Raw genomic sequence first — 23,912 nt, 5'->3', positions numbered from 1 at the left:
CAGTGGTTGAGAATCTGCCTGCCAATTCAGGGGACACAGTTTCGAGCCCTGGTCCAGAAAGATCCCACATGCCGCAGAGCAACTAAGCCCGTGGGCCACAACTACTGAGCCTGGACTCTGGAGCCCGTGAGCTACAACTACTGAAGCCCATGCTCCTAGAGCCTGTGTTCCGCAACAAGGGAAGCCACCACAATAAGAAGCCCGTGCACCACAACAAAGAATAGCCCCCGCTCGCTGCAACGAGAGAAAGCCCACACGCAGCAACAAAGACCCAATGCAGCCAAAAATAAATAAATAAATAAATTTATTTAAAAAAATAATAAAGACAAGGAGATCTAGGAATTAGACAAATGGATTTTAAGTGCTGTATCTGTGAATTAGGGCACATGCTAATGTTAAGAAACTGTTCTACTTAATGTAACAAGGATAATACTGTATTTAAAAAATATATTCCTTTTTTTCTTCTGCTTTTCATATAAATAACGTTTTCTTTAGTCAGCTCAAGCCATGGAGTCACCAATCCTTTGAGAGTGGGAAGGATTAGGGATATTATATAAGGAATACAAGGTGGCGGTGGGAAAGGGTTGATATTCAGCTTCTAACTTCAAAACAGGTTTTGGGAAGAGAAAAAAAGTTGTGATTCAAAATAAAGCAGGGCTTCCCTGGTGGCGCAGTGGTTAAGAATCTGCCTGCCAATGCAGGGGACACGGGTTCGAGCCCTGGCCCGGGAAGATCCCACATGCTGTGGAGCAACTAAGCCCGTGCACCACAACTACTGAGCCAGTGCTCTAGAGCCCGTGAGCCACAACTACTGAGACCACGTGCCACAACTACAGAAGCCCACATGCCTAGAGCCTGTGCTCAGCAACAAGAGAAGCCACTGCAATGAGAAGCCCGTGCACCACAAGGAAGAGTAGCCCCTGCTTGCTGCAACTAGAGAAAGCCCATGCACAGCAATGAAGACCCAACGCAGCCAAAAATAAATAAATAAATTAAAAAATAAATAAATAAAGCAAAACAGACTTTCCTCAAGTTAAAAAAAAAAAATTAACCAATTTATAAAACAATCAACTAATTGAATTATACATATATTTCATTCTTTTAAATTCACTGTGTTAAGCTTAATAAAAGTGGTTTTTGTGGTTGTGATTGTTTTTAACAAGCCCTGGGTTTTAATTCTGCACCTCATGGAAATACAGTCCAATGAGAGAAATGTGGAGGAAGGTCTGGCTGTCAACAACGTATTAACATTCCATGTGGAGGTGGGGGGTGGTGAGTATAAATGGAGGAGGGAAACCCATGCTTTAGCTGTACTGAGTACTGGTCCTGTGCTCTCTCTTTCAGCCACTCATTTCTCCTTCTGGAGCATCTCTCCTTTTCACTTGACTGTGTGAAGTGAAACACACAGACAAACTGAGGAATCAAGAGTTTCCCTAAACCCACTGGGCTCCCTTGGCACCAGAGGAGCCAGGCATCCAGCTGGAGACTGAATCCCCATAGTATCTAAGGATGGGGGCAAAGGGGAATGGACGGCGGCACAGGGATGTCCAAAGGGGCAAGTGAAGAAATGAGCCAAGAAATCAGTCTCCTACTGGACAGAAGACCCAAGTTCTGCCCAGAATTGCACCTCCAAGCAGAAAGAGTTTGGGTGATCTGATAATGGCCATGGGGTGGAGAGGTATGGTAGACTCTCATCAGGGATTAAGGGTGCCAGGAAAGCTGCCCAAACGTCCTTTCCTTGTCTGCAACGTCTTATTTTCAGACCTAGCTCAGAGCTGCTCTGGGTGCCGCCCCCAGATCTCCCAGGCAGCTGTTCTTTCCTTTTTCATACAGCACTGGGTTCTTCCTCTGTAATGGCGATGGGCACCGCGCCTGTATTTTATCTGTTTAAATATCTGTCTGTACAAAAACACTAAAATCCTGGAGTGTGGAAACTTGGTCACATCATCTTTGTTTCCTAAGGTCCTAGTACCGTGTCGGCACCTAACTAAGAGTTTAAAGTTCTATGAGTAAATAAATGAGTGGTGTCACTTGCATGATTTCATTTGATAAAGCTGTCTCCACATGAATTTAGAAGGAAAACTAGCTTTTACTTTTCCCTTTTCCTTTGGCCATTGATTGAATATTATTTTTTTAAACCTTTTCATTGTATTAAAATATAGACACAAAAAGCCATGGAACACTATAGTTAGAATTATTGTTAATTATTGTTAAAAGTTATTATAAGGCAAATACCCTTTTAACCACCATTCAAGAAAAATAACTTTGCCAGCCTTCCCTCCACAGGTTCTACCTCTATCCCTTTCTTTTTTTACACTTTATCTGTTAATGAACCTAAGTTATTTCACCTCTAGAATTTCTCCCAGGCCAGAGTTTGCCGATTGCGCACACGGTGCAGTTCAACAGGTTTCTCTGTTCCCTGTCCTGTGGGTTCTGTGCTAATACTTGTGTTGAAGATGCAGATTGTTTCACCTTGATTGATATATTAGGGAGGGAATGACTTGAGCATGATGAATCTCACCCCTGCTTTAATGCAGGAGAACCACCAGGCGAATGTAGGAAACTGCCTCTGCTGAACTGAGCTAGCTACCCAGGAACACACACACCTCAGACGTGACCAGCCACATCCGTCACCACGTATGAGCTGCATCCACCCACATGTGGAGTTACAGCTTCCCTCTGGCTGCAGAGAATGCTCCTTCCACCACCTCAAGATCGCTCACAAGCTGCAGCTCTTCCCATGCCACCTCCACAGATGTCAAGGGGCTTTCAGGGTAAAGTGCCTTATTTATTATGGTACTGATGTATTTCTTGACCACATAATATATATAAAACTGTGTTACTGTTTTTATTAGGTTATTAACTTATTTATTAATGTGTCACCGAGGAAGTTTTTTTACCTCAGTTTTGCCATAAGTCCTGTGGTTTTCATTGCATGATTTTACAGAGCACAGAGATTTTTAAGAACACATTATAGCAGAACTGATTGCATTTCTCGCAAATTGGGAGCTAGGTCCAACAGCTTCATCAGACTCTTGTTCTGTCCCTTTGGTAGTGTGTCCTCTCAACAGAAGGCTCATACTGTCTGATTGCCTCTGTTTTTGTGAAGTTAGCTGATGCAGCAAATGCCTACATCCATTATTTCCCTGGAGGCAGCAAAATAGTGACATTCTAATTTTATTTTTCCTTTTCATTATTAATTGGAATACTTTTATAACAAGATGTTTCCCCTTATCTACAGTTTGGTATAGTTCCTATAGGAAAGGCAAGATAAATGCTTGATTCTTTACCTATATTTATCAGTTTTCAAGATAATGAATTCATTTCCTATCATTCCCCCAGAGGTGAGCAAGTAGGTTTTATTTTATAATATAATATCATTATGAACTCATGGATTTAAAATATTTGTTGGGTTTCAATCAACTGTAATTACTATTCAAATAATTTCATCTTTGGCCAGTGAGAGACTCTTCAAGTTGGCTCCTGAGCCCTTTGCCATGACCCCAGTAAATCTTTAATAGCGCTCCTGGCTATCTGATGCCATGATAGCATGACTGAGGTTCCAGGCTCATTTCAAAATTTCCTGTCTCAGAACTGGAATCTGCCATTTGTCCCAGAGGCCCTGGTTTCTTTAATCAAGAAATGACATTTCAAAACAACAATCTAAATTCCAGGAGTGTATGTCATTACTCGGCTGGTCATTGTTTAGAGATGAATTCCATGGGTAGAACTACAGATACAGGTATAGATTAGATATAGATATAGATATAGATACAGATATGATACTTCTTGAGTTTAAAGTGATATTTCCAATTCAAATTCAGGACTATGGAATATCTTACTTATTAACCTCTATCGTATTTCATCTGTATCTCCTTTCTTCCACATTGAAGATTCCAGTTCTCAAGGACACAGGAAATGATGAAATTAGAAATTCCCATAATTACTTACTTGTTTTTTCCTACATTATATATATAACAATCTCAAAATAATATTAATAATACCATCACCAGTAAAAATTACTGAAAATAGTTTAAAATTTTGCATATATTCTCCCCATTTCTTTCATTTAAAAAAAATTGTTAGACTAAGCATGTAGTCATTGTATACCATACTCTCACCCTTTTAATCCTCATTAAATTTTAGTTTTATAAGTAACTGTATGATTAATGCTCACCACCAGTTCTTCTTTCAGGGTCCCTCTTGTAATTTGGCTGAATGAAACTCATGCTACAGTCACTGATTCCTCAGGAAGGACTCATGACAACACTATTCCCTAGAGTTTTACATGTTGATAACTCTGTGTGCCCTTTATAATTCAAATTCAGTTTGACTGGATATAAAGTCCCCAGTTCACTTTTCATTTCCTTGAGCCATCCTAAATATATTACTGTATTTTCTTCTGGCATAAGAGTATGATGATAATGTACTTTTCTTTCCCTTATAAATCACTTGCTGTTTTTGCCTACCTGCCCAAGGAATTTTTTTCTTTCTCTTTAGTATCTAATAACGTTAGTAAAAAATGTCTGGTGTTGGTTATTCTGGTTCAGTATTGTCCGGTAGCTGTGTGTTCTTTCAGTAAGTAGTTTCAAGTTTTTAAACAGATACTTTTTACTTGAGGTATAAGCATGCAGTAAAATGCATATATCTTAGATGTTCACTTTGATGCATTTTGACAGTTGGGTATAGTTGTGTAATCACCACCCAAAACAAAATATAGAATATCAAATCCTTTTTTATTTCAGGAAAGTTTTCTTTAATTCTAATTCTTAGTGTTTGTTCCGTTCCCTTGCATTGGTTTAATTCCTTAGGAATACTTATCATCTGTATGCTGGATCTTCTCTTTCTATCTTTAATATTTATCACTTTCTTGTAAATCCTTTTTATCTTTCTTCATCTCTTTTTGGTTTAAAAAAATTTCCTTCTTCTACCTTCTACTTCTCTTATTTTTTAATTTTTTGGCTATGCCACACAGCATGTAGGATCTTAGTTCCTCAACCGAGGATTGAACCCATGACCCCTGCATTGGCAGGGCAGAGTCTTAACCACTGGACTGCCTATTTGGTCTTGTGTTCCTTCTAATTTGTTCATTTCTGAAATTTTCTTTTATTGTTAATTCTTTTCTTTAGTTCTGTAACCTCATGTCTAAAGCTTCCTCATTTTGATTTATGAGTTCTTTCCTGTCTTATTTCATTGTCTTCATGTCTTTTAGCTTGTTTTGAAATTGTTACAGTTTTGCTCTGTTCTGTGAGCCTTCTTTCTAGGGTATTTTCATTATCTGTAGCAATGTTACTGTGCTCCTTTTTTTTTTTTTTTCTTAAATAATCATGAAAATTTCTGCTGCTTTTTAATGCAACTTTCGTTTTATGTAAAATTAGTATTCCTCAATGTTTAGAAGTAGGTGTGGCTTTAGAAGGAAGGTAGTTTTCCTAACTTCACAAAGTTCCCTCTTGTGCTGTTTTCATGTGTTGTTCAGCTGTGTGGTAACTTGCTTTCTGAGATTTCCTGACTCTGTTGCCTTTCCCTCTTTATCAGTGTTGTCCCGATAGCTGCATAATTTTTATTCCATTCCCAGCACTTCTTCCTCAGTGAGGGCCTGTCCTGGAAGAGAGGCCTTTCAGATCGGTTTTGAGGGTTCGCAGAGGTTAGACTGCTCCAGCCTCCTCAAGCCTTATGAGGGGCTCCGTGCACTCACCTGGTATTGCCTATTGTGGGGTTCTGTACTCTCAGCTCTGTCAGATGCCCTGCTTTCTCTCACATACATGCTGATACCATGCAGATTTTGTGGCTGTTGGTAGTTTCTCCTTACCTGTTTATATTTGGAATTCATGTAGATACCTTGTCACCTAGTTTTGTTGTGTTGTCCATGGGTCTTTAGTTTTCCTATCTAATTTTTTTTTGTCTGTATGTATGTTGGGATTTCAAAAAATTAAAGAACTATGCCACCACCACTATCATCTTCCCAGAATCCCCAACAGCAGTCTTAGTAGGATGATTATCAAGGTACCAATTCTAAGTGTGAGCATGGCAAAGTACAAACCTTAAAAATATAAATTCCCTTCTACCCCTACAATCCTAATTCTAGAAACTTATCCTAAAGAAATAACATAATTAGGCAAGTGAAAAATTTTATGTACAAAGCTGTTCTGAACTGGACTGGGATGCCTTCCCACCTACCCTATTTTAAACTCCCACTTTTAGTATGTGTACTTGTGGTATATTACCCCAAACACTATCTTATTTGGGGTTGTGAAATCGTCCAGTCCTGTTAAATTTGAATAATCAATTAAAATATGACTGACAGGGACCTCCCTGGCAGTCCAGGGGTTAAGACTCTGCGCTTCCAGTGCAAGGGGCGTGGGTTCAATCCCTGGTCAGGGAACTAAGATTCCACGTGCCACGCGGCCAAAAAATAAATAAATAAAATATGACTGACAAAATTTAAAGATACATACCTTCAAATGTTGGTCCATAAATTGACTCTCCACCATCTCCTCTTCCAGCAACTATATCTGAGAAACAGCAATAAATAAACATTAACATTCTGAGACTAAAAAAGAGAATACAGTAATGGCAGGGAAAGAATGCTTTAAATTATGATTCCACTTATAACAATAACTAGAGTAAGTTACCTAATTGTTCAATATCTATACCATGAAAATATTTCTATAATGATTTCACTTGTATTTTGTAAGTACTTTTACATTCATGATCCCATTTTTTTTCCCTCATAACTCTGAAATAGGTTAAATTTAATGCAAAACCTTTGAAATGATGAAGTATTAAATTATAATTGTGGTCACGATTTAAAGAGTGTGTTCATATAAATTCTGCTTATTTCACAAGTTATTCCATGATACATCTTGCTTTTCAGAAAAATGGAAAGATTAAGCTGAGAGGATGAAATAGGAACAGTAAGGTCTTTTTAACACAAGAATAAAAATAGATACGCTAAAAAGAATTAATGTTCAAATTTTTATTCCTTGCCCTATGGTGATAACTCATTTATCTGGTATTTTAGAAAAGAAGTTCCTTTGTAATATAATGAGGTTTTTTAAAAATGGTATTTATAGGACTTGTTTCACATTATATGCATTATATGCATATTTTGGCTTAGGCAATGATCCTACTATAAAAATCCTCCATGCACAAGTTATTTTTTTTTGTCGATTCACAGCTACCAGGGAAGCAAAGCTAGCTTTAATGAAACTAGAGGTCTCTGAGGTCTGTGTTTTCCCCATCACCCCCTTTACTTCCTTCAGCTCTCTAGACCACCCTCCTTGAATAGTGCGCAATAAATAACTGTTGAAGGACTGTGCCATTTAAACTCAATATGAGTGCTTTATCTATAATAAAAGAGTCTTGTGCTATTTTAAAGAAATCTGTTGCAAGCATGGGGAGAGAATTTATGCAGGACAGGGGCATATAGCATTTAAATTATATTACTCCTAAAGCTGGTTCAGAAGTTAACTGATAAACCTTAAGTCTCCAACTACTCCTCCTGATACTTCTGCCCGCCCATCCCCCCATTCAACCCCCAGCCTATGGCTGTTCTCAGGAGCCTGCTGCAATAGCCCCAGGCTAAATCCAGGCGTGCGGAACTTGAATGTCCTCTAGCACCAGTTCCTTCAGCTCAGGCAAATCTGCCCAGGTGATTCCCCTCCCCTGCTAACTTATGTAAACACCAGTGACACTCCCTTGCTCTCTGTCTCCAACACCTGCCATTACTCTTGCCCTTTGCTTTAGATCTCCCAGGTGAATATTTTATATTGACACCATTTCAATCAGTATTTAATATTTTTTGTGTCCATAACCCACCCCCTTGAATTCAGCTTTGGATATCTAATATTATTTCTATACTTCTGACAACAAATTCAGCAATGCAGAATAGTGGTTAAAAGTAAACTTCAAAGTCAGATGATTTTGATTTCAATCTTGATGTTGGTTACCTTTTCCAAAACTGTTTCCTCATCTATATAGACAGGGATAATGGGAAGTGCCTCCCAAGTAGTTCTGAGGGCTAAAGGCAGTCATGTAGGGAGAGCACATGGTGTGGTGCCTGGCAGAGCGTCATGCTCCTTCATTAGTGGCCATTATTATTGTGCAGCATCACACACTTATGGAATGTATCCTCTCATTATCATCTTTACCATCATTCTGATGACCATGATGATGATAAAATGTATTAAACTATTTCTCAAGAGATCCTTCTAAAGGCAGTAGGCCTATGGGAGCCACAAAGAGGCTTAATAACTGCCAAAGTGGCTTAATAACTTGGTATCTTCATTAACTTCATACTTCAGAAATGAACAGAATGTATGTTTCCTGTTTAACTACCTGTTCATTCATTCATTCATTCTTTTAACAAATTCTTAAAAAGCATCTACTATATGCCAGGCACTGTTCTCCAACCTGAGGATGTAACAGTGAACAAAATAGATAAAAATCTCTGCCCACATGGAACTTATATTCTAGTGAAAAGAAACAATAAATCAGTTAACAAAGAAATATTAATAGTATGTCCAGTGGTGAAAAGTGCTAGGAAGAAAAATAAAGCTGGGTAAGGGGATAGGAGAGTAGCAGAGAAGGGGGTGAGGAGAGGTATATGGAGAGGAAGGTGGCAGTTTTTGAATAGGGTGGTCATGTAGTCCCTGCTGAGATAAACTCTTAGCAAAAATCAGAAACAGATCAGGGGTTGATGCAAGGGCAAACATGGAGGAATAGCTGGGTGTAGATATCTCAGGCAAAAGAAACAACAAAAGACCTCAGGGCACACATATGCTTGATGTGCTAAGGAACAGCAAGGAGCCGAATGTGTGGAGCAGAGTGAGCAAGAGGGAGGGGTCAGAAGATGAGATGGGGTTGCGGGAGAAGGAAGGCTGTGTTGGGCCTGTTGGTCCCAAAGGGCGAGCAGTAGTACCCGGAAGCATCCTAAGGCACAGCACCAAACCATACTTAGCTCCTGTACTCCGAATTCTGCTCACAGCCCTGTGGGAATCTGACATCTGAAGGAAGAGAATACTTAAAAAGCTTGGCACTTTCAACTTACCATGTCACTGAATCCTCACCACAACCTGTGATATTATAATTATGATTAAGACACATTCAGAGATGACAAATGCCTTATCCAGCATGGTACAACTTATATGTATCAGTTTGGATTTGAATTTAGTAACCAGAATTTCTTTTCCAAACTGTCCTTAAACATCACTGCCTTGTGATCTGAAACCATGGCCTGAGACCTATACATTTACTATTTGGAAATTTTACTTCAAATAAATAGACAAGTAACATGGCCTACTTTTCCCAAATTTTGCTCTGGGGCTCACAGCGGTGAGGGGAGGTCTAGCCAAAAGCAAAACAAAGAACACAGCATCCGGAAGCCCAACACATCAGTCAACACTGAACTAAGTATCAGGAGACACTGATATGGGCCCTCTTTTTTTTTAATTATTTTTTTAAATTAATATTTTTTTTTGGCTGCGTTGGGTCTTCGTTGCTGCTTCGGGCTTTCTCTAGCTGCTTCGGGCTTTCTCTAGCTGTGGTGAGCAGGGGCTACTCTTCGCTGTGGTGCACGGGCTTCTCATTGCAGTGGCTTCTCTTGTTGCGGAGCACGGGCTCTAGGCGCGCGGGCTTCAGTAGTTGTGGTGCACGGGCTCCGTAGTTGTGTCTCGCGGGCTCTAGAGCGCAGCCTCAGTAGTTGTGGCACACGGGCTTAGTTGCTCCGCGTCATGTGGGATCTTCCCGGACCAGGGCTCGAACCCATGTCGCTGGCATTGGCAGGCAGATTCTTTTTTTTAATAAATTTATTTTATTTATTTATTTATTTTTGGCTGCATTGGGTCTTCATTGCTGCATGTGGGCTTTCTCTAGTTGCGGCGAGCGGGGGCCACCCTTCATTGCGGTGCATGGGCCTCTCACCGCGGTGGCCTCTCCCGTTGCGGAGCACGGGCTCTAGGCGTGCGGGCTTCAGTAGTTGTGGCTCTTGGGCTCCAGAGCACAGGCTCAGCAGCTGTGGCGCACGGGCCCAGCAGCTCTGTGGCATGTGGGATCCTCCCGGACCAGGCCTCGAACCCGCGTCCCCCGCACTGGCAGGCGGACTCCCAACCACTGCGCCACCAGGGAAGCCCCGGCAGGCAGATTCTTAACCACTGCGCCACCAGGTAAGTCCCGATATGGGCCCTCTTGAGGATTGTTTTATACTAACAAAAAATGGAGAACAGTCTAAATGTTCACTGATGTGAAATTAATTAAATTGGCATAGCACTATGATGAAAAATTAGGCAGACCCTAAACATTTTATGTGTTTATGTATATTGACATATGAAGATGAATACTATATAAAGTGAAAAATAATTAGGTTAGAAAACAGTATTGGTGATATCTCATTTTAGAGAAACTGAAGAAAAAACAGTTGATTTACATACAAGATACTTGGATTAAATCTACATTTTCCTCCTCATCAGCCTCAGAATGTTCCAGATTATAGAAGAATAATGAAACATTATTAATTTAAGCCCCTGCATATTTCATCAAGTTCAAGCAAATCGCCTTCCACACTAAGCCAATTAATTTTAAATTGCTGCCTGATTGCTCCCTATGGGATATCTCCTAAAAAGCCTCCAAATTTAATTTTGTGCTGCTAATCAGGCACCTAGTCTGTGTAAAGCCAAAGGACTGACCTGAACAGAAAGCAAAGATGGAGACCAAGATGCTTTAAGATCTTACTTCAGTTGTAACAATGTAACATCTTTGGTGAGAAATAAGCTGTTTTTCTTTCATTCTGTTTTCAAATTCCCACCTTAGTATGTTTCTTAAAAGCACTGTATTTTCTACATACACTTTTTTTTTAGGTGAGCATTTAAAATTATCTTTCGGTTAAAAAAATGTTATCCTACTTTTTTCTTAATTTTTGAATTTTTTTTAATACAGCAGGTTCTTATTAGTTATCTATTTTACACATATTAGTGCATATATATCAATCCCAGTCTCCCAATTCATCCCACCACAACCCCCGCCTCCCCGCTTTCCCCCCCTTGGTGTCCATACATTTGTTCTCTACATCTGTGTCTCTATTTCTGCCTTGCAAACTGTTCATCTGTACCATTTTTCTAGATTCTATGGCTTAATATACAATATTTGTTTTTCTCTTTCTGACGTCACTCTGTATGACAGTTTTTAGGTCCATCCATGTCTCTACAAATGACCCAATTTCATTCCTTTTTATGGCTGAGTAATATTCCATTGTATATATGTACCACATCTTTATCCATTCGTCTGTCGATGGGCATTTAGGTTGCTTCCATGACCTGGCTATTGTAAATAGTGCTGCAGTGAACACTGGGGTGCATGTGTCTTTTTGAATTATGGTTTTCTCTGGGTATATGCCCAGTAGTGGGATTGCTGGGTCATATGGTAATTCTAGTTTTAGTTTTTTAAGGAACCTCCATACTGTTCGCCATAGTGGCTGTAGCAATTTACATTTCCCACCAACAGTGCAAGAGGGTTCCCTTTTCTCCACACCCTCTCCAGTGTTTGTTGTTTGTAGATTTTCTGATGATGCCCATTCTAACTGGTGTGAGGTGATACCTCATTGCAGTCTTGATTTGCATTTCTCTAATAATTAGTGATGTTGAGCAGCTTTTCATGTGCCTCTTGGCCATCTGTATGTCCTCTTTGGAGAAATGTCTATTTAGGTATTCTGCCCATTTTTTGACTGGGTTTTTTTTTTTTTAATATTGAGCTGCATGAGCTGTTTATATATTTTGGAGATTAATCCTTTGTCCGTTGATTCATTTGCAAATATTTTCTCCCATTCTGAGGGTTGTCTTTTCATCTTGTTTATGGTTTCCTTTGCTGTGCAGAAGCTTTGAAGTTTCATTAGGTCACACTTGTTTATTTTTGTTTTTATTTCCATTACTCTAGGAGGTGGGTCAAAAAAGATCTTGCTGTGATTTATGTCAAAGAGTGTTCTTCCTATGTTTTCCTCTAAGAGTTTTGTAGTGTCCGGTCTTACATTTCAGTCTGTAATCCATTTGGAGTTTATTTTTGTGTATGGTGTTAGGGAGTGTTCTAATTTCATTCTTTTACATGTAGCTGTCCAGTTTTCCCAGCACCACTTATTGAAGAGACTTTTTTCTCCATTGTATATCCTTGCCTCCTTTGTCATAGATTAGTTGACCATAGGTGTGTGGGTTTATCTCTGGGCTTTCTATCCTGTTCCATTGAACTATATTTCTGTTTTTGTGCCAGTACCATATTATCTTGATTACTGTAGCTTTGTAGTATAATCTGAAGTCAGGGAGTCTGATCCTTCCAGCTCCGTTTTTTTCCCTCAAGATTGCTTTGGCTATTTGGGGTCTTCTGTGTTTCCATGCAGATTTTAAGATTTTTTTGTTCTAGTTCTGTAAAAAATGCCATTGGTACTTTGACAGGGATTGCAGTGAATCTGTAGATTGCTTTGGGTAGTATAGTCGTTTTCACAATATTGATTCTTCCAATCCAAGAGCATGGTATATCTCTCCATCTGTTTGTGTCATCTTTGATTTCTTTCATTAGTGTCTTATAGTTTTCTGAGTACAGGTCTTTTACCTCCTTAGGTAGGTTTATTCCTAGGTATTTTATTCTTTTTGTTGCAGTGGTGAATGGGATTGTTTCCTCAATTTCTCTTTCTGATCTTTTGTTGTTAGTGTATAGGAATGCAAGAGATTTCTATGCATTAATTTTGTATCCTGCAAATTTACCAAATTCACTGAATAGCTCTAGTAGTTTTCTGGTGGCATCTTTAGGATTCTCTATGTATAGTACCCTGTCATCTGCAAACAGTGACAGCTTTACTTCTTCTTTTCCAATCTGTATTCCTTTTGTTTCTTTTTATTCTCTGATTGCCTTGGCTGGACTTCCAAAACTATGTTGAATGATAGTGGCAAGAGTGGACATCCTTGTCTTGTTCCTGATCTTAGAGGAAATGTTTTCAGTTTTTCAACATTGAGAATGATGTTTGCTGTGGGTTTGTCGTATATGGCCTTTATTATGTTGAAGTAGGTTCCCTCTATGCCCACTTTCTGGAGAGTTTTTGTCATAAATGGGTGTTTAATTTTGTCAAAAGCTTTTTCTGCATCTATTGAGATGATCATATGGTTTTTATTCTTCAATTTGTTAATATGGTGTATTACATTGATTGATTTGCATATATTGAAGAATCCTTGCATCCCTGAGATAAATCCCACTTGATCATGGTGTATGATCCTTTTAATGTGTTGTTGGATTCTGTTTGCTAGTATTTTGCTGAGGAGTTTTGCATCTGTATTTATCAGTGATATTAGTCTGTAATTTTCTTTTTTTGTAGTATCTTTGTCTGGTTTTGGTATCAGGGTGATGATGGCCTCGTAGAATGAGTTTGGGAGTGTTCCTTCCTCTGCAGTTTTTTGAAAGAGTTTGAGAAGGATGGGTGTTAGCTCTTCTCTAAATGTTTGATAGAACTCACCTGTGATGCCATCTGGTCCTGGACTTTTGTTTGTTGGAAGATTTTTAATCACAGTTTCAATTTAATTACTTGTGATTGGTCTGTTCATATTTTCTATTTCTTCCTGGTTCAGTCTTGGAAGGTTATACTTTCCTAAGAATTTGTCCATTCCTTCCAGGTTGTCCATTTTATTGTCTTGTAGTAGTTGCTTGTAGTATTCTCTTAGGATGCTTTGAATTTCTGCAGTGTCTGTGGTAACTTCTCCTTTTTCATTTCTAATTTTATTGATTTGAGTCCTCTCCCTCTTTTTCTTGATGAGTCTGGCTAAAGGTTTATCAATTTTGTTTATCTTCTCAACCAGCTTTTAGTTTTATTGATCTTTGCTATTGTTTTCTTTGTTTCTATTTCATTTATTTCTGCTCTGATCTTTATGATTTCTTTCCTTCTACTAACTTAGGGTTTTGTTTGTTCTTCTTTCTCTAGTTCCTTTAGGTGTAAGGTTAGATTGTTTATTTGAGATTTTTCTTGTTTCTTGAGGTAGGATTGCATCGCTATAAACTTCCCTCTTAGAACTGCTTTTGCTGCATCCCATAGGTTTTGGATCATCACGTTTTCATTGTCATTTGTCTCTAGGTATTTTTTGATTTCCTCTTTGATTTCTTCAGTGATCTCTTGGTTATTTAGTAACATATTGTTTAGTCTCCATGTGTTTGTGTTTTTTACATTTTTTCCCCTGTAATTGATTTCTAATCTCATAGCATTGTGGTTGGAAAAGATGCTTGATATCATCTCAGTTTTCTTAAATTTACCAAAGCTTGATTTGTGACCCAAGATGTGATCTGTCCTGGAGAATGTTCCATGTGCACTTGAGAAGAAAGTGTAATCTGCTGTTTTTGGATGGAATGTCCTATAAATATCAATTAAATCTATCTGGTGTATTGTGTCATTTAAAGCTTGTGTTTCCTTATTAATTTTCTGTCTGGATGATCTGTCCATTGGTGTAAGTGAGGTGTTAAAGTCCCCCACTATTATTGTTTTACCGTCAATTTCCTCTTTTAAAGCTGTTAGCATTTGCCTTATATATTGAGGTGCTCCTATGTTGGGTGCATATATATTTATAATTGTTGTATCTTCTTCTTGGATTGATCCCTTGATCATTATGTAGTGTTCTTCCTTGTCTCTTGTAACATTCTTTATTTTAAAGTGTATTTTATCTGATATGAGTATTGCTACTCCATTACTACTCCAGCTTTCTTTTGATTTCCACTTGCATGGAATATCTTTTTCCATCCCCTCACTTTCAATCTGTATATGTCCCTAGGTCTGAAGTGGGTCTCTTGTAGACAGCATATTTACAGGTCTTGTTTTTGTATCCATTCAGCAAGCCTGTGTCTTTTGGTTGGAGCATTTAATCCATTCACATTTAAGATAATTATCAATATGTATGTTCCTATTACCGTTTTCTTAATTATTTTGGGTTTGTTTTTGTAGGTCCTTTTCTTCTCTTGTGTTTCCTATTCTCAGGTCCTTTCTCTCTCTCTTCTCCTTCTGGGACCCCTATAATGTGAATGTTGTTGCGTTTAATTTTGTCCCAGAGGTCTCTTGGTCTTCATTTCTTTTCATTCTTTTTTCTTTATTCTGTTCCATGGCAGTGAATTCCACCATTCTGTCTTCCAGGTCACTTATCCGTTCTTCTGCCTCAGTTATTCTGCTATTGATTCCTTCTAGTATATTTTTTCATTTCAGTTACTGCATTGTTCATCTCTGTTTGTTTGTTCTTTAATTCTTCTAGGTCTTTGTTAAACATTTCTTTCACCTCGATCTTTGCCTCCATTCTTTTTCTGAGGTCCTGGATCATCTTCACTATCATTATTCTGAATTCTTTTTCTGGAAGGTTGCCTATCTCCATTTCATTTAGTTGTTTTTCTGGTGTTTTATCTTGTTCCTTCATCTGGTACATAGTCCTCTGCCTTTTCATTTTCTCTATCTTTCTGTGAATGTGGTTTTCGTTCCACAGGCTGCAGGATTGTAGTTCTTCTTGCTTCTGCTCTATCCTACTCTCTTGTATTACTTTTTAACCTGGAATATTCCTGGTAACACACTTTAGATTTGTTTAGTTTAATAGGGAATTTTTTAAAAGAGTATGAATACCTTAATTCATCATTTGGCCATATAAAACATCCTTTAAATATATATATAACATCTAATATTAAATATATCTAATTCTATATGAATTTCACAAAGGCAGATAAGCAAAAGTTTGGACATTTTGATTTAATGTTGCAACTAAGTTGTATTTAAGCTTTTAAACTCACCTCCTCCTTGTATCCAACCATTCCGTACCACTCGATGAAAAATGGAACCTGTGTAATGTAGCCTGATGCCACTTTGGGAAAAACCTGCTTTTCCTGTGCACAGGATCTGAAAATTTTTACATGTTTTGGGACATGTATCACAATATAGCTAAAAATAAAGATAAAAGGTTTCAAAGATTAAAAACTTACCATTTTGACAGAGATTCTCACTCCCCCCAACTTATTAAAAAACAACAACCAAAAATCTCTTACCTCAAAAATCAATCTTCCAATTGGATAAAAATCAAGAGAAATGTCCAAGAACACAAAATTATGCTATTAAAATTAGAGAGAAGAAGGTAATGCAGGTCAGTGTTTTAGCAGAAAATTTTAGAAATGACCAAAAATATAATAGAATAATGTTTTCAGTGATAAGATGATTGACAGCATTAACAGTAGATAATGTAACAGCAAAATTAAAAGAATGACTTAAGGATCTTTGTTTCATTATACCAAAATTTTACTACCTAAGTAACATGCTTTTTAAAACCCTTAAGTGGTAAAGCTCTGAATCACATTAACCTATCACACAAGACTGACAGCACATGGCCTAGACATCCACTGCATCACAAACTGGGTGTGGAAAGGAACACTGGTCATTCCCTCTGGAAAAAGCAGCAGACTGGGAATTCTTTTCTTTCCTGAGTAATTCTGGGAAAAGATCCAACATGAGCCCATGGATTTGGTTACTGTGTGTTCTGGATTTTCAGAGACTGCACAGATTAGCTGAGCAGAGCCAGGCCATAGTCTTTCTGAGCAGGAAAATAAGGCCACTATATGAATAGGAGGTACCATACCAGGGGTAGGGAAGAGAGGATGCTGTGCTTTTGAGTTATTTCATTCATGACCTCATACTCCCAGATGCCCCCAGCTCTTGTTTTCAATTGACATCCTTTCTGGTAGAGACAGCTAACATTTGTGAGCCCTTGTCTAGCCCTACAAAGAGGCATCCAAAGTGAAAACACTGTTCTCCATCACAGTAGCATTCATTTAGGGAGCAGAACACATCTAATGGAATACATTTCAACTCTTAGGCACCATTCTCATATATAAAAATGCTGCCTGATTTAACAAGTACATAATTTGCCCTGCCCTATTTCTTAAGAATCTAGGAGGCATAAATGAAATCACTTTTAGTTGTATCACTATCATTGTTTTATGTCGCTCTAAGCTTTTTTTTTTTTAATTAAAAAACTGAAATAGTATTGTAATATCTGGCATCCAGGAATGAAGTATTACATCCATACTTATTATAATTAATTTGTTTGTGCCTCTAAGCTTCTGTACTACAAGTTCTTAATTATAAAAGAATATTATAACTTTAGAATAAGAGGCATAATATAGTAAACTTCATAGGTTTAGGAGGAAAAAGGACATATTGCAAGTCATAATTGATTTCTGAAGTGAGTGAGTCCATTCAGACATCATTAAACTTCCCTGGGCATCAATATATTATCTTTATGTGGTTGTCAAGAGTAGGTAATTCTAAAAATTCTAATGAAAAGAGAGTAAGTGACTGTGACACAAATAATGTCACCTAGCAGCCAAACCTAATTGTCTGCTATATCATTCCAAACCAGAAGTAAACAAGTCCCTGGGTTTTACTCAGCACGAAAAATCTAGCCTCTGTGGAAAAAATCCAAGGATTTTCTCTGGAATCTGGGTCCTCTCTCCTTACTGCCACTAATTAATTCAGGCTGTCATTATTTCTAGCTCACACTACTATAGCAGATTTCCAAATGGCCGCCCCGCCACCAAGCTTTCCCCACTGTACCCTGTTTGGTCACAGCCCTAAAATTTTTTCCGAAACACCAAAGAAGATGATGTCATACTTTTGATGAAAAGTTCTGTTGGCTTGCTTGCTTCTGGATGAAATCTAACTAACTGGTTAAGAGAGGACAGTAAGTTCAACCTTTCTCTAGTGGATCTGGTTTTGGGGTTTGTTTGTTTTTTGTTTTTTTTAAACATCTAAGCACCTTTCCTATTTGAGAAACTCCTCACAAGTTTGCACCAGCCTCTGGAGAACCTCCTCTCTTTCCCCGCTATGTGTGAGCCAGGGTGTGGGCATATAACCTGAGCTCGACTAGTCAGGTGCTCCTGCCCGGGGCCTTAGATGTCTAGGAAGTGACAAAGACCCAAGGAGAGCTGAGAAGTTATGCTCGGTGAAGGCAGCATTAGGGCCATTGGGCACCCATGGCAGCATCCTGGCTGCACATTCCTGGGGCGTGACTCTGGCCATGTTTTCCTGCTGCCAGGTCTCCCTTGGTTCCTGCCTGCTTTCCAAAGTTGATTCTCCAGCTTTCCTGTCAATTGTGAGGTTACCAACATCCTTTTAATACATACTTTTTCTCCTCAAGTTAATGAGAACAGCTTGGTACTGTTGGCACCAAGAATCCTGACTGATTCTCATTTTCCCAGTGTCATTTCCCACTAATTCTGGCTTCCCTGCTGTCCCCTGCCATTCCCAGAGTACACCATGTACTTCTAGACTCCTGTCCCTTTGGGAATGAACTGCTATGAATGTTAACTTCCTCCCCACACCCTAGAGTTTCAAGCATTTTCCAAGTGCATTGTTTATTCAACAAAATATTCACAGAGCACCTCCAATGTTTCAGATTCTGTTCAAGGCAGTGGTTGAACAAGGGTGAACGAGACAAGGTCTTTGCCTTTGCACAACTCAGATCCTAGCACTGGGGCTTTATGTAGGCACAGGCCACCATGGGCGTGAAATAATTTTCAGCATGTGGTAAGTGTTGGCTACAAGGTTTCTGAGCAAAATTACATACTTTTACCTCTATTGCCATTCCACCCTGATGGCGGTCTCTTGCTCTCTGGACCTCACACTTCCTAACTGTCCTCTGCCATTGGAAACCTCCCCAATGCCATAGCTTGTCTAGTCCTGCTCTTGCCAACTATGTGTCATGCTTTAAAATGTCACCTTCTCAAACTTGCCATTCTCTAGTGCAGTAGCTGTCACTTAGGTTGTTAGAAAGTATTAATTAAAATATTTCATGCTAAAGGTGAATGAAGGATAGGCTTGACCTTCTCTGAGGGGGAAGGTCTTAATATTTTTAAATAGATGACAATTAATGCATATAAGCTTCTAGCGGGGAGTAGGAATGTTTGAACAGGGATGATCTTCTCCCGGTGCCATCTGCCTGCTGTGAGATAGGCTTGCTTTACACACCACCAAGCCAAACCCTGCCATGAATCCTTTGCAACTGGATCATAAGGTCATTGAGAACTTAACCTAGTCTCTTACTCTTTTATATTCCCTTTGCTAGGTTATCAGTAATTAATGGTCAATCAATGTAAATGCTCAAAGATTCCACTATTTTCCTTTAAAAAATTAGTGCAACTTGCCTTCGTGTCTCTTAAGAATTTGGCAGAATAATCCATAGTAAGTGCTTCATAAAGTGCAGGAGGCTTAAAATCAACTATATCCCACACTTTGTGGGCCCATTTCTGAAGATCAAGTGCATCACCCAGGAGCTGATCGTTAATAAAACACATCACATAGGAAGAATATTCCCAGATTTCATTCTTAAGTTCCTGTAAGGGAAAAGGACCAAAAAAAGGTAAAGGGGGGTGGGGGTAGGGATAGGGGGGAACCTAGCTAAACCCACAAGCCAGAGCTTGAATCAACCCTAGGGCTGAATCTTTAAAAAATATATTTTTTGCCGTCTTTCAGAAAATATATTTTTTGTTCTCAAAGGGAATTTAAGAACATTTTCAAGACTCTGACGGTGTTGAAATCAAAGAATGACCTAACAGTGATCTTTAAAATGGTACGATCTTAGAAAATAGATGGTAATCTGGTAATAAAAGTCTACGTGCATAGCATACTTGTTATATTAATTTGAAAACAAAATGCAGTCTTTTAGCTTCATTTCTGAAGCACTGTATGCATAGTTGGTTAGGGGTCCTAAATAAGACATGGTTTTCAATGGGAAAGATGGAAAGAACGCTTTTTTGATGGAGGGAAATCAGACCAGGTGAGGAAATGCCTCCTGAGGGCCAGGAGCAGTTTGCGGGGCACGCCAGGGGCCGTGAGGAAGAGAACTCACCTCTTCCATAACAATTTTTTTTTTTTAACTCAAGTAATTTATTTATTTTTTTGGCTGCGCAGCATGCGGGATCTTAGTTCCCCGACCAGGGATCAAACCTGCGCCCCCTGCAGTGGAAGTGCGGAGTCTTAACCACTGGACCACCAGGGAAGTCCCTTCTTAACACTTTTAAGCCCTAAGCCCCTCAGAATGAAGTGCATTGGTGTTTTCATCCATACAGCACTGCCAGCCAACCTCCTAAACCTCAGTGTGTGGCCACTGAGTAATGTGGCCTCTGAGTAGATCTGGTTTATTATTACCCGGTGCCAGTCCTGGCAAAGCCATGCATCATCTGGGAGAGCTGTTCTCCAATTTTAGTGGGCAGTCAGAATTACAGATTCCTGAGCCCCACCCCAAGTTTCTGATTCTGGGATGGGGCCTGAGAATCTGCATTTCTAACAACGTCCCATGGGACGCTGCTGCTTCGGCTGGTCTGGAGACCGCACTTGGAGAAACGCCGGTTTGGGGAACGGTTTGCCTTCAGCTGCCAGCGTGCTCCATTCCCGGCTCTTCTCTCAGGAGGAGCTCGCTTCAGATTCCTCACTTCCTAAACTTGTTCATGCTGAACTGTCAATCACTGAGCCTATGGGTCAGTACTCCCTGGAATGTTGAAATTCATCAGGGTTCTCACATTTTACGGGACACAAAACTTTAAAAAGGGGAGGGAAAGTTTAATTGTGGATATTTTAGCTACCCTGGTAGGAGAAATGCAGTAGCAGGTACACTTTATTCGGAGGCTGAAGGTTACGTGCCTTGTCTGGGTGTCTTCTATACATGAGGAGCCATCGCCTGCCTCAAGATAGCAGGCTGGACCCGATGTTTTCTAGGGCTTTCCAGCACTAAGATGTATGATGTTGCCTTTTTTTGGAGGGGGAAAAAGGGCCTTCCCAAAGGCTCTGAAGCCATCCCTCATGGTTGGCATTACATTATACTGAAGCAGTGAGGCCAGTGCAGACTAACCTCAAATGTGCTAAGAAGCACTATGTATAACATAAGACAATGCTTATGTGAAAGGAGAACAAAAAGCTGGCCTGAAGAGGAAGACGAGGTTAGGGTGGCAAGTATCCAGGAGATGAGGGAGGAGACAGAAGTTAAGGATATGTGGGAAGAAGCAGCATTGATGACCTAGGAAGCCTCATTCAGGCCCCATGAGAAAAGCAGAGGAAGAGAACACAAAACAGCTCAAGGTTAGCAACCCAGGCTGACAAGGGTCAGAAACTGCAGAATGGAATCCACACCAGTCTTTCAGAGTATGGTGGGAATACGGAAGAGGAACGGGTGCAAACCACGAAGCGTGAAATCATGGCCTTCCTGTAGGTGGAGAGCACGATACGATAGGCAGTTTAGGAAGTTTGGTGATAAAAATTAAGAAAAACATACTGTTTTATGTAGGGTGCCCAACTGTCTGGGTTCGCCTGGGACTGTCCCAGTTTTAGCACTGAAATTCATGCATTCCAGCAAACCCCTCAGATCCAGGCAAACCAGGACCACTGGTCACCCTGGTTGTTGTAATGATTAGAGTTAATATTTATAGAAGTCATTAGAATAGTGCCTGGCATATAATAAGCACCATAGGTAAGTATTTGTTATGGTTCTGTTTGAATTATATAATGAAAATGTACTGTGGCTGTGAAAATGGTATGAGACTTAACATATGGTATTCTTGACTCAGTCTTGCACCGTTCATGTGACTGAGCAGAGAGTGAAGTAAAGCCGCACTATCTGCATGATAAATCACAGGACATCCTTGTGCAATCTAGCACAGGACAATCAAAACTGCTCTGGTCAGGGGAAATGGGATCTCATCAGCCACTGAGAGATGGGGTTGGGCAGGGAAGCCAGGACTGGGACTCTACAGGACTGGGCCAAGGGTGACAAGCAGGAGGCGTACCCATTCTAGCCTGCCCCCCAACCTGAGCTGTATCTGAGCCAGGATGCCACATGTTCCAGGCAGCACTACCAGTTAATCAGGGATGGCACCCAAGAGGAAACCAATCTGCCATCCCTGGATAAGCTCTGCCAGCCTTAGGGTCTGGAGTTCTCCAAGGGTACTGTTAGGGGGGAGAATGCAGAGAAGGACGCTTCCATTAGGACACGGCTACCCTGTGGGAAGTTGGCGCCTACCATCAGAGCTCCCCTAGGCAACCCTACATGCTCCCCTGCTATATCTGTGCTGGACACCACTGAAACCTTCCAGAGTTAGGGCCAAAAAGAGTGCCAGACCACAGTAACCTGAGTGCCCGAGTGTCACAGGAAGTATGAGTAAGTGATATGCCGGGAAAGCGGTAGCCATGGGCAGGAGTAAATAGCAGCACTGAGAGTTTAAAGCTTACCTTTATCATATGCTTTCCAAAAGAAAATTCTGTAAATGTTTGACTCTTTCTTAAAATCAGCTTGGTAAAATGACTGAAATAATTTAGGAAAAGTGCATAATTTAGAGAAATAAAATCTAGTTGTATCAAAATTACTGCTTCAGTTTTTCCAAACCAATGCATATGTAAATAAATCAGGCAAAACTTGGCTCATTTCCCACACCCCAAATATCCTTTACCCTTTTTTTCTCCTGTAGATATTGATCCCATGCAAATTCTTGAACAGGAACTATTATAGGGTCTTCAAATTTGGATGGATAATTACTCTTCAGACTCTAGGTTTCAAAATAGAATAATTATTTTAGAGTAAGTTCTCTTTTAAAGTAGAAATCATTCCCCCCAATTTTTATGGGGTCTTCAGGAAGTTTTATGCAACATACACCCAAGCCACAGTCTGGCTTAGATGCCCCTTGCCAGCTCCCAGAGGCCCCTGTGCTTACCTCCAGTAAGTCCCTCCCCAGGCCATACTAACTGGTCTCTCATCTGAAGAGAATAAGCTCCTTGAGGGCAAAGACTATGTCTTAGTTTCCCACTGGCCTCAATATTTGGTACATAGTGGACCATCCACACATAGCAACTGCATAAACAAATGTACAAGTGAGTTTATGCCAATAGTTTCATGACCTGCCATGTTCTTTTAGGACCAGTTTTTCCCTAAATTAAACTCTTACTAAACCTCAGTGGATCTATGGATACTTTTAACTAAAATAAAGAAATGTTATTGCTTTAATTCACTGACATATGAAGAATGACCAAAAGGATATTGTTGTGGTTATACCCCTTGGGAAAAAGAGAAGTAAATATTAAATGTGTTTTGGTCTAGACATTGAGCATGTATTGACTTAATGTATTTTGTTTTGTCTGTATGAATCAGAGAAAATTCTTACTGGTTAACAACATCTGTCAAAAAAAAAAGTTTTGGCTCCTGTTATGTTACACTTTGCCTCCTCCTAAAGCAAGGAGGGAAGGCAGTTGAGGCAGTAACAGTTAGGCATCACCTTTCTGAGCAGGTCTGAGAAGTAAATGGACCAACAGGGAAAAGTGTCATCTGGCCACTTCTGTTGTGGTCTAAGGGGACACTGGCTTGGCATGCTTCATCAAGGGTGGATAGTCCAAGGGGGAGAAAGCCAGGATGTGAGTGTACCCTGCCTTGGGACCAGAAGAGGGCAACAGCAATCTGGCCATTTCCTTCTTAGTCTGCTGTACCCACCCAACAGCTGATGTGTCCTTTTTCTCAATTCCAGTGTCTGTGCTCTGTCTGAGGCAGTCGTGCAGGATGACTGCTGTTTCTGAGGGACCATCTGGAATAACTAATAAGCCCAATAGTTTTCAAATTAAGCATACTTAATCATGCTTTCTTCATAATTTGTTCCAGAATGGACTACATTATGTAATACTCTTTATAAATCTAAATCTTTCAGTTAATTAGGCATCAGGGATTGCTCACAAGTGATCATGTTGGAAATATATTCAAGGATCCTTTATTAACATAGAACTAACTGAATTTACATTCATATATTTTCATATTCAAGTAGAGCTACAGTAGGCAAAACTTAAGAAAGTGAAAATTAACATTATTAATATAATAAAGACGTTGTTTTCTTGACTTAGTGTC

General features: G+C 39.6%; 2 protein-coding genes across 7 annotated transcripts in view; one reads left to right on the top strand and one right to left on the bottom strand.

Moving 5' to 3' along the window:
• Positions 1–23,912, top strand: part of SMPD2 (sphingomyelin phosphodiesterase 2) — a 45,598-nt gene that overhangs the window by 16,652 nt on the left and 5,034 nt on the right. The window contains exon 2 of one of the 3 annotated variants that reach the window (XM_059941437.1): positions 2,538–2,774. The exons of 1 other annotated variant lie outside the window; for it this stretch is intronic. The gene's annotated coding sequence lies outside the window, so the exon portion shown is untranslated. Of the gene's footprint in view, positions 1–2,537; positions 2,775–23,912 lie in introns of those variants that run through there. One more of the 3 variants, XM_059941438.1, reaches the window with a different exon arrangement.
• Positions 1–23,912, bottom strand: part of PPIL6 (peptidylprolyl isomerase like 6) — a 36,599-nt gene that overhangs the window by 9,439 nt on the left and 3,248 nt on the right. For 3 of the 4 annotated variants that reach the window (XM_059941439.1, XM_059941440.1, XM_059941441.1), the window contains exons 2-6: positions 22,477–22,572; positions 19,183–19,371; positions 16,033–16,095; positions 15,781–15,928; positions 6,456–6,512 (exon numbers count right to left, since the gene is read on the bottom strand). In XM_059941439.1, coding sequence (XP_059797422.1) covers positions 6,456–6,512; positions 15,781–15,928; positions 16,033–16,095; positions 19,183–19,371; positions 22,477–22,572 — 553 coding nt within the window. The remainder of the gene's footprint in view (positions 1–6,455; positions 6,513–15,780; positions 15,929–16,032; positions 16,096–19,182; positions 19,372–22,476; positions 22,573–23,912) is intronic. The other variant, XM_059941442.1, reaches the window with a different exon arrangement.

This window comes from Balaenoptera ricei, chromosome 12 (assembly GCF_028023285.1).
Source record: "Balaenoptera ricei isolate mBalRic1 chromosome 12, mBalRic1.hap2, whole genome shotgun sequence".
In the NCBI taxonomy this organism is placed as follows: domain Eukaryota; kingdom Metazoa; phylum Chordata; class Mammalia; order Artiodactyla; family Balaenopteridae; genus Balaenoptera; species Balaenoptera ricei.
The sequence above is the reverse complement of the archived record's forward strand: the minus strand, read 5'-3'. Positions and strand labels throughout refer to the sequence as shown.